The sequence below is a fragment of the Montipora capricornis genome, chromosome 10, assembly GCF_036669925.1.
Source record: "Montipora capricornis isolate CH-2021 chromosome 10, ASM3666992v2, whole genome shotgun sequence".
In the NCBI taxonomy this organism is placed as follows: Eukaryota; Metazoa; Cnidaria; class Anthozoa; order Scleractinia; family Acroporidae; genus Montipora; species Montipora capricornis.
This window is the reverse complement of record NC_090892.1, coordinates 55051209-55061208: the sequence shown is the minus strand read 5'-3', so window position 1 is coordinate 55061208 and position 10000 is coordinate 55051209. Positions and strand designations below refer to the sequence as shown.

At 38.9% G+C, this 10000-nt stretch overlaps 2 protein-coding genes across 6 annotated transcripts in view; both read right to left on the bottom strand.

The window, feature by feature from the left end:
• Positions 1-3423, bottom strand: part of LOC138019091 (uncharacterized) — a 6522-nt gene extending 3099 nt beyond the window's left edge. Inside the window, exons 1-5 of one of the 5 annotated variants that reach the window (XM_068865761.1) lie at positions 3286-3413; positions 2068-2149; positions 1871-1978; positions 1236-1793; positions 1-89 (exon numbers count right to left, since the gene is read on the bottom strand). The exon at positions 1-89 is cut by the window's left edge and continues 94 nt beyond it. In XM_068865761.1, coding sequence (XP_068721862.1) covers positions 1-89; positions 1236-1727 — 581 coding nt within the window. In that variant the 5' untranslated portion in view covers positions 1728-1793; positions 1871-1978; positions 2068-2149; positions 3286-3413. The other 4 variants (XM_068865763.1, XM_068865760.1, XM_068865759.1 and 1 more) reach the window with 4 other exon arrangements.
• A 2840-nt stretch (positions 3424-6263) lies between these two features.
• Positions 6264-10000, bottom strand: part of LOC138020250 (uncharacterized) — a 4112-nt gene continuing 375 nt past the window's right edge. Inside the window, exons 1-3 of the mRNA XM_068867259.1 lie at positions 9692-10000; positions 8105-8281; positions 6264-6872 (exon numbers count right to left, since the gene is read on the bottom strand). The exon at positions 9692-10000 is cut by the window's right edge and continues 375 nt beyond it. Coding sequence (XP_068723360.1) covers positions 6303-6872; positions 8105-8281; positions 9692-10000 — 1056 coding nt within the window. The 3' untranslated portion in view covers positions 6264-6302. The remainder of the gene's footprint in view (positions 6873-8104; positions 8282-9691) is intronic.

The window sequence follows — 10000 nt, the reverse complement described above, 5'->3', positions numbered from 1 at the left end:
AGCATGGCTGATGCAGTGAATACGCTGATACTGTTTGTTATCAGCATTAATACCAACGCAAGAGAAAAATTGCCACCTGCTACCAAGCACTGAAACAGAAAAAAAAAAAGAGAAAAAATTGAAGTTGACAAGAGTCTGTAATATCAGTTGCATAAAAAAGCAAAGAGCCAAGACTTGAGCTTAAGACTTGAGCATGGTTTCACCAGCGACGCAAGCGCAAACGCAATTATGAGTAGCTTATGCTGAGTGAAATACTCGCGCTTGTCATTTACTATATGCATGTGCATGTCCATTCGTCACTGGAAAAACCAGGCTTAAGTTGAACACATTTCTTTTTCATCTCCATTCGCTCCGCCCGCCGAATCTAGACGCTTGGGGACTGGGGAAGAAAACTTCCGCTAGATGTCGCCTCTGCTAAGGTGCGTTGTCTGAAAGCTGGTATGTATAGGGCAGACAGCCCAGGAGCTTTCATTGTTATGGTCATTACCATAACAGCAGTGCAGCAGTAGACGTCGTTAGAGGCTCTTGTGGTCACAAAAAGGGTTTTTGGGAGGAAAAACATGACGTTGTCTGCAAAACAAATTCATTTGATTGACTGATCACGTTTGGAAACACGCCCATTGAGGTGTCCACTTTCCAAAATTAGCTAGGGTTAGCCAAATTGAGGTTTTTGGGTTACTTCCAGGGTGTTCCGGAGCGTTCCGGTGTTCCTGGTTTTAGTACATGCCCCCCGGAATGGGCTACTGAATGAAAAGAAATACACCCTTGCAATCAAGAGAAGATCGATATCGAAAGAAACTCTCTGACGTCTTCGCGGCAATCAAGAGAATATGTGGCCCTATTCCGATGAAGATTATTTAAAATCTACTTTTAGTTGGTGCCACACTGCGTGGTTATTTGTAAAAGGACCGCGACACACAGCTTATTCGCCTGGTCAGTGTGAACGTGGACCGTCCAGTCATTGGAACAACAAAATAACCCTCGCATCATTTTTCGCAGGGACTCGCCCTGTTACCTCATATTCTCTTGCTATGATGAAATAAACACCGTATTTTAGGAGTCTCTAATACAAATAGAAATCGAAGGGCCTCCAACCTCTTGAAACTATACTGTATTTTGTTCATCCACAACCACTCTTAGTTTTTGACGTAAAACATTAACATAAAACACGTGAGTCAGTTTTGAGAATTCAATAGATTTGGTCAGATTTCTACTGTGTTTACATAAATTCTTACCAGGACAGCACCAGCAGACATACTCGCGGGTACCACGAAGAACACTTGAAGTGCGAACGCGAATTCCGTGGGACCAATAGCAGTTACATTTCCCATTACAGTCGACTCTGAAGTGGTCATATTATGATCCATCCTTGTGGCAAACTGTATAGTTTTCGTTATTTGCGTCCCTGTTATTGGCACTGCCAGTAAAATGGTCAAAATTCCCCACACAATGGCTTTGTACGACTTGAAAGCAATTTTCAGTTCGTCTGTTTTGGTGCGAAGGCCGCACAATAAGAAACACAAGGCGAGGGGAATAAAGGGAAAATAAATCTTTTTCAGAAAAGTTCCCGATGAAGGCCATTGCGATCCTATTATTAGCATCAAAATTACTCCAATCGCTAAGAAGTAAGTAGTTAAAAATTCCCACAGTTTTACGAAGTGTGAAAAGTGACCCGACAGGCAAAATTGAGTTGTCTCTGTTTTGTGCGGTGTCTTGGTGTTTTCCATGTACGGTGCTAACTTAAAGTTGGAGCTAAACACAATGGCTTGATCGGGACTGTGTCTATGATTGACCTGAAATAGAGTACCCAATGTTAATTTTTTTCTCGTAAGAACAGTAAAATTAAAACATACTTTAAACGGGTTCTTACAGCCTTTGCCGAGGAAACCTGCGTGTTCCAATGGCTCTGACTGCTCAGGTTTTCATAATCTGTCTTCGGGGATCACGAATTCAACTCCAGTCGGGTCTTTCAAAGGTGCTGTGTACTTAATAAAAAAATGTTTCTTTCTGCACACGGCAACACACGTCAATCTCTAAATAACAGCAGGTGTGAATTAAGGTTCTCACCTCAGCACTTTACCACTGGATTTCTGGAGACCAATTACATCATTCCGCATTACAGAGACTTGAGGTCTCATCCGACTCAACCCTAAAATGGTCAGAAGTAATACCCACTTCAACTGAAATGGCACTGCGCTTTTTAGCTGAACCGAACCTAATGGCCCACACAGGCTTGGTGTTACACTAGCCTCCTAGCCGAGAAATGGAATCAGTATCGCAGATTCGATCGACCTCTGTCAGAGGGGGCTCGATTTTTATCCAGGCATGAAAAAGTACTCTTTCATTCTTGGATTTGATGCACTTGCTGATATATTAATATTGTGACGCACGCAAAACGAATCAAAGCGAGGAAATTTACAAAAACTCATAGGTACTAAATAATAGTTTTTCATTCCTTGTTTCTGGTACAGGGTGAAGTTCAACCGAGAATGTTGAAACCGATTCATCTAGACAACGTATCATGACAGCAGACGTGATTGCCAAAACTTAATCATGCCCTTTTATTCTCGGAAGGAGTAAAAACTCTTTGGAAAACCAACAACAGTTACACAGTATGAAATCATGGCGATAGTGATTTTCGACTGATCTTATCCTTTATTTCATATTTTTGTGTTTTGTTTTGCTTGTTTTAAGAGTCCCAAATTTGAATAAAGATACTGCATGAACGAAGTAGTATAAAGTAAAACATAATATGTAGTTCACTGTTGCAAATTTCATTTCCAAGCGCATTTCAAGTTGTTGACTTCCCGGTCTTCCCCGATATATCATAAAGAATTACCGCCTTGCGGGAACCAGCCAGCTCACTACGATAAGTAATTGAATTTTTGCACGAGGAAGGTAAGCCGCATACGAAAACTGATCCTTAATTGCTTCTTCCTAGCATCCTTTTTAAAAGAGACAAGAAAATCATTGAACTCATGTTTCAAGTTACAAAGTTAGACACTAACGTATTCTTACGTGTACATTTCTTTAAATCGGTTAAGATAATATGGGCCGACACGAGCTTGTTTCATCAATTTCACGAACATAATACTTACACGCATCTCAGCTTCAAAATTAAAAAAAAATGTATTTCACTCGATTCATTTTGATTCAAGTTCAGTACGATCTTTTAAACCGGTGCTCGCTGTGGATGTTCCCAGATTGAGAATTCGAGGTACCAACAATAAATTTTAAAAGTTACTCACTTTTTAACTTCAACGTACAAAGATTTCATCTCTTTACCTGCAGTGGTTTTCGCCACAATCGAAAATCTGCTCCTTGAAATTGAAAAACGCTTAAGATGCCTTAGTTTTTCACAGAAACAAATGTAATAGCGCTCTTCTTTAAGTTGACGTCGCGAGAAAATTAACATGTACGTTAACGTTGAGATGCATAGTTGAGACTGAAAACTCATGCACAGTTACGGGGCAACCCATACAGCTGTGCAAAGCATCCATATTTGCACGTTAAACAGTCTTTCAGTTTGCCAATCATAGGTGAGGAGACCTTGTTTGCTACACGGCAAGTCAAAAGTAACCAGTGAATGACTAGAATCTAATAATAGGAACGCAGTTTGTTCAATAAAAGTGTGACTGTGACGAATGGAAAAAGGACAAAGCCATGCATTGTCAAAGGAGTTATTAACGGTCTGTGCGTTTGTTTTACTCGTCTCAAGAAAAGTGGACCGGATATTGGCTTTGCAGCACTCCACTTATTCTCTATATCCCTGAATATAGAGAGTCCACTACTGCCCCTTCAAATTCAGTGACACGCTATTTCAGTCAAACGTCAAATCACTAGAATACGTCTTTGCATCAATCAAGACCAATAAATAATGGTGTGGTTTTGTTGCAAATAACAATTGAAGTATGGATGGAGAGGATGGAAATGGATTGAAACTAGAAAAAACTGGCCTGTTTTTTAAAGTTTGGAGATAGTGTCCGCAGAAAGTCGCCAAAAATTAGATACGAATAGCTCTTTGTGCAATAAATATATTTCATATCTTGTCTGTGCATGGTTGTCCGCAATGTTGTGCGTGCAAGCTTAAGTACTAACCCAGTTCTGACCAAAAAACAGCAAATGATTTAGCATGCCAGTGCCCCTCTAACAAGTTTCAACATTTTGAAGAGACAATCTCTTTGCATAGATTGGCATTACATAATGCATAACGTAACAGCAATGTCATCGTACCATGTGAAACACCTATTATTGCTGAACAAGATGCAGTCATTATTGTGACGTAATAAGTTACCTTGGCAACGGGAAAGCCCACCAAAAACACTCTATATTTTGGCTTTAATTGCTCATATCTCAAAAACAAACTCGGTGGGCCCCATATTTTATTGCTGGAAAGTGATCAGAAGACCAAGATCAAACTTTCTGCAAAGTTAAAAAAAAAATTGTACTGCAGAATTAGAGCCACCTTAAAAAATCACAGATTTTAGGCGGCTCTGAATCCGCCGTACATAATTTTTTAAAACTGTGAGGAAAGCTTCATCTTATCACCTTCCAGCAATAAAAAATGGGGGTCACCGAGTCTGTTTTTGAGATATGTGCAACTAAAGACAAAATAAAGGTTGTTGTTACAGGGCTTTCCCACGTCCACGGTAAATCATTATGTCACAATAATGGCCCCATCTTGTTCAGCAATAATTGGCGTTTCTTATGGTGCCATGACGTTGCTAATACGTGATAAAGCATTGTAGTGACAAACCTTCTAATAAGAAAGTTACTTCAAAGCCTTGAAACTGGCTTGAGCCACCTTAAACTAAAGTTTTCAGCATTCTGTCTCTCTAATCGAATTCATGATATATTGCTGGCCTCCGTCTGCAAAACATCAGGCGAGTCATCCAAGAGGTTAAGTTATTGTTCCGGATTCCTCTCATTTTTGATCCCATCCCACTTATCTCTGTTTGATCCCTCCAAACCAATAGCCGATTTCGCCAGTATATCCCCAGTCCCTTGTGAATTTCTACCTTGTTTTAAGCACGCTTCATCCAAATAAAGTTGGTGCTTGTTTAGCCATACAGACTAGACAAAGTATGAAAAAGAAGCAGTACGCGAGAGAAATGTACAAGCTACGTTATATGTACATCCAAATAAGAACATTTTTAAAAACAAACCTCAGTTCTGAACCAGAATTAAACGCTTCAAGGTCACGAGCTTCTGGTAGAAGAATTAAGCAAAAATTTTGAAAAACGTTAACAAGCAATTTTCGTTACCGTCGTAGATCTTTAAGAGACCTCTTGCTGCCCAAAAAAAAAAAACCCGCAAACGTTCAGAAGCTTTGAGAACAAAGCAAACCAAGTGCTGCAGTAGTAACGGGAAGTCCAGTTTGTTACCGTTTGCAGTCATTGTCGTTTCAAATTTCCGAATTTGCGCAAAAGAGCTAAAGGTCTGTGATTATTTGGAACTTGGGCCTGTTTCTCGAAAGTCCCGAAAACTTTTCGGGCCCGAAAAGCCATTTGTGAAACTGCAAACCACTTGTTTTGGAACGATTTTCTTTAAACATGTTTTCAAGGTAACAAAAAGAAAAATGACTGTGAAGTTTGACGCCTTAAACCCTCTATGTTCTTGAGATACAAAGGGCATTGCGACACCCGAAAATGGCTCGTAAAGTTTCGGGACCTTTGAGAAACGGGCCCCTGACCACGAAGAGGTCCAGCCCTTATGCAATCTCGGTTCTGTCAGGTGAAGAAAATGCGCAGGGCATAAAAAGTGCATCGCTGCATTTAGGCTGCTTTATGAAAAATACTGGAAAAATACACTCGTATTCACAAACTTCACAATTTCTTATTTCACGCTGTTGGTAATGTACATAAGAGGGTGTGCCAAATAAATATGAAAAAAAAAAAAAACATTTCAAGGAGAGCTGACATTCTGAGCGACAACCAACATTAAGTTAAACACATTTGACATTTTCATGGCGCATTCAGTTGATTAAAAAATCATACTAAAATAATTTTAAAATAATTTTAAAATAACCCTAATAAATGACGTTCGTTTATGCGGCGTTGGCACTTTGACTGTGATGTCAATGCACTGAAAGGCAAAGAATAGTGGATAAATTTGTACCAACAACCATCTCCAATTTTTTTATATATGAATCTTGATTACCATAATAATAGCAAGGATCTGTTAATGGATAATTTTTATATCAATTTCTCATTATAGAAGAGAACAAGGAAGTATTTGCTTGGAAATAATCAACTTGAAGATCGCACGAACAATGATAATTTATTGCTAATAAAAACTGCTTTTCAGGGATGCGATTCGTGAGCGTTTTCATCCTTTGGCATCTGCACGAGTTCCATTTGTTCATCATTTACATCAGAGAGCACAATTGCGTCTCCATTTTGTAATTCACTTTTGGCCTTGGCTTTGTCTTTCTTGGCATCCCATGCGGACCACCATGACACCAAAACGGAGTCAGTCACTAGAATGCCAAGATGAATGATGATGAGTGGCAAACTAATGAGGCCTTGTTCAGCTTGAGTGAAGGGAAGAAAGCCCGAAATTGTCACAGCTACTGCTAACGACTTCTGACTGGCCATAATGACAACAGACTTCAAGGCAGGTCTTGCTAGCTTGAGAAGAAGGCACGGTGGAAATATAACAATGACAAACAAGACGTGCATCGCAAGACCCCATCCCAGGACAGCAAAAATGCTTGCAACCGAGATACCACTGAAAGCGTTTTGCGCACTAGCCTGGCTGACCTTCAACCACGGAATTATTGTGAGGAGAATGATTGAAATAACCTTCAGCGTGTCAGAAAACTTGATGACCAAGCGTTTCACTCGGGAAACACACCTTATTGCTTTCCCAACCTATAAGACAGATACAGTGTAGTAACAAAATAATTTGAGAATATTCAGCACAGTTGGTGAAAACCAGAGAATTGAGTGGAAGGGAAGAAAGAGGTTTGATGGCAAGTTTCGTGCCTCTTCTTGCTTTTCAAACTTTTAATCAAGATAATTAACAATTCTTATTCCACGAGCGCACATTGGATATGAGATGGTAAACAGCTGGAACGAGAGGTATTAGCACTCAGCTGACTATAACCAGTCTTGTATCCAACAAGCACGAATGAGACCGAGTGCATAAATGGCGGCCAAAAAAATATTCTTTTGTTTATGTGCTAATTAGACACACTAGCCTCGTTCTCAAGCAACATTTCTTTTGTATTTTGTCCATGCAAAAGAGGCTAGTGAGGCTAATTAGCACATAAACAAAAGAAAATTTTTTTTGGCCGCCATTTATGCATTGTGGGACATTCAACAAGTATCCAACAGAGCTCTGAAATTATAAATAAATATTTTAACAATAACTGTCATCTAATTTTTTAAAATAAATCATCTAACTGCATGCATTACATTATTATCTGTACTATTAAAGCCATCTGTGCCCTATGCTACGAATGGGTTACTTATCATTTAATGTGTGATCGTGGAAATAATAATTTACTGGTAAAGATATTATGAAAGCTAGACCCTTTTCATGGTCCAGCTTCATTTTATTATTGTATCATTAACCTTACTAGCTGCATGAAGACCAGAATGCTTTATCAAAATCTTATTTCACTTAAGGACGGTGCCTACTATTGTTATTGCACATACGTTCTGCGCATCTCCAGATACTCAGATTTCTTATTGCCGATGCTTACTAATACATGGATATTTTTGCGCGGTTTAAAACTATCCGGAGAAAGTAGATCTTAGTAAGTACTCTTGGTATCAAAAAAGGAAATTGGGGGTAACCATGCATTTCTGAGAGATACTTAAGCTTCTATTTGAGAAAGAACACCATACACTGCTTTGTATTTTAAAGCTTAAAAATGCGTGGTTACCTCACAGTTTCTTTTTGGATTTCAATGACACTTGTTAAGATCTACATTTCCTGCATAATCACACACCGGGGCAAAAATATCTTTAATCAGTAGGCACTGTCCTTAATAGAATTTTCTGTTTGCCTGAGAACAAAGAATCAATTTGTAAAATTCCCGTGTTGTTAGTAAATTTTGCCATCATGAAAATAATGGCAGTATGTCAATGTAACATACCAATAAGGGTAGTAGCACCGTCAAAACCAGCTTTATCAACAGGTTAATAGGATCCAGCTTCACATTCTTAAAATCTACTATCCAGGCCACTAGAGGAGGCACAGTAAATACAGCAGCCAAATTACAAATCACTGTAAGCATTACAGATAAGGCCACAGCTCCATCAGCTTGACCTGTCTGTTGACAAAAAGACAATTAGATCTGGAATTAATCACATAAGATAAGCAAAGAAAATTAAGGGTTCTGGGCCCGGTTCCTCGAAAGCTGATTAACTTAATCCACGATTAGCGTAAACGTTTGTTTCACATTTTCAACTTTTTGGTGAAAGTTTCCTTTGCTTATTTTTGTTTTTCAAGATTGATGTCTTCTCCTGTAAAGTTCTGCCGAAAATCTGCGTTGAACAGCATTTGGGAGTAGAGAAATTATCGGCTTGGTTAATTTTTAATCTGGGATTAGCGTTAATCAGCTTTTGAGCGACTGGGCCCTGGAGTGTTACATATGATACTCGTCAATGTGGAACCCCTTGGAGTCAATGGGTTAATTAATCACTCACTGAAAAACTATGTCCCTATTAAAAGATAAACAGTGACAACTTAATCAGTATTACTGTACAAAAATGTCAAGAAATTAAACGAAGTTGATATTCCCTACAAAGTTTAATTTAAGATTTAATGACAACTGTTACAATAGAGGGGTCTATCAAATAAACCTAGAATTACTTGTCTTTATCTTAAAGTTTCCACATTATTTGTTTCAGCTGTTGTAATCTCATTCTTTCATAAAAATGTAATCAATGTAAAAGTTAAACATACTTTTAGTTATTGATCTGCATGTATCCCCTATAACCATGAAACCACCATCCGGTAATTTGTTTTTAATTTTTCTATAATCCTTGAAATTTATTTGAGTAAATTCACAAAATACTGAAATTCAACAACATTGATGCACATTGTTTTATTATTGGTCACGGGACCATTAGAACTCACAAATGACCAGCTCCTAACGTCAGTGGCTTCATTGCTCATTTGGTTAGAGCGTCGCACCGGAATCGCGAGGTTACGGGTTCAAATCCCGTTGAAGTCCTGAAAATTTTCAGGCTTCTCTATGCAATTGTAAAAATTGCGTTCATAACTGCAAAGATCATAGCTTCACTTGATTATTATTATTATTATTATTATTATTATTACTATTATTGTTAAAAGGCCAATATTCCACCATAGAGTTAGTAACTCCGTTTTCCTCTTGTTTTCAATGCTCTGTATCTGTCTGGGTTCACATTGATGTTTTGAGTAGTCTGCTACAACACATTTTTAATGAATGTGTGCCTATCTGTAGCATATTAACACCACTGCCAAATTGCCCCCAACAACAGAACATGAGCCCTCCTGCCCTATGGGGTGTCATAAGCAGCGTGTGAACCGGGCTCTATCACAGGCTTGACAAGTGATAAACTTCAAGGTTATGGTGGATAAAAACAAGGTAAATTCTTCATGACTGTGATTTAACGAAGTGTACCCTCCCCTTCCACGCCCGTTAGTCCTTTCCCCTCTCCCCTAAATTTTTACACGGCAACAACAAACAGCTCACCAGTATAACTCCAGCCGAAATTGTACATGGGACGATAAAGTAAATTTGCATTCCAACACGAAACAAAATCGGGCCAAGAAACGAACTACCTGATGAATGATCTTGGGCAAAGACCGGAGTCACATTCAGAGAATTACTCCCGTTCATGAGCGGGCCATTTTCCTTCGCCAAGTTGTCGACCTCCGAAGACTGATAAGGTAACAAGCCGGTAAGATGGCCGCCGATTAAGGGGGTAATCAACAAAATGGAAATTATACCCCAAAACAGCGCCTTGAAAGATTTCAAAGCGTCCTTCACTTCGCCGGTCTT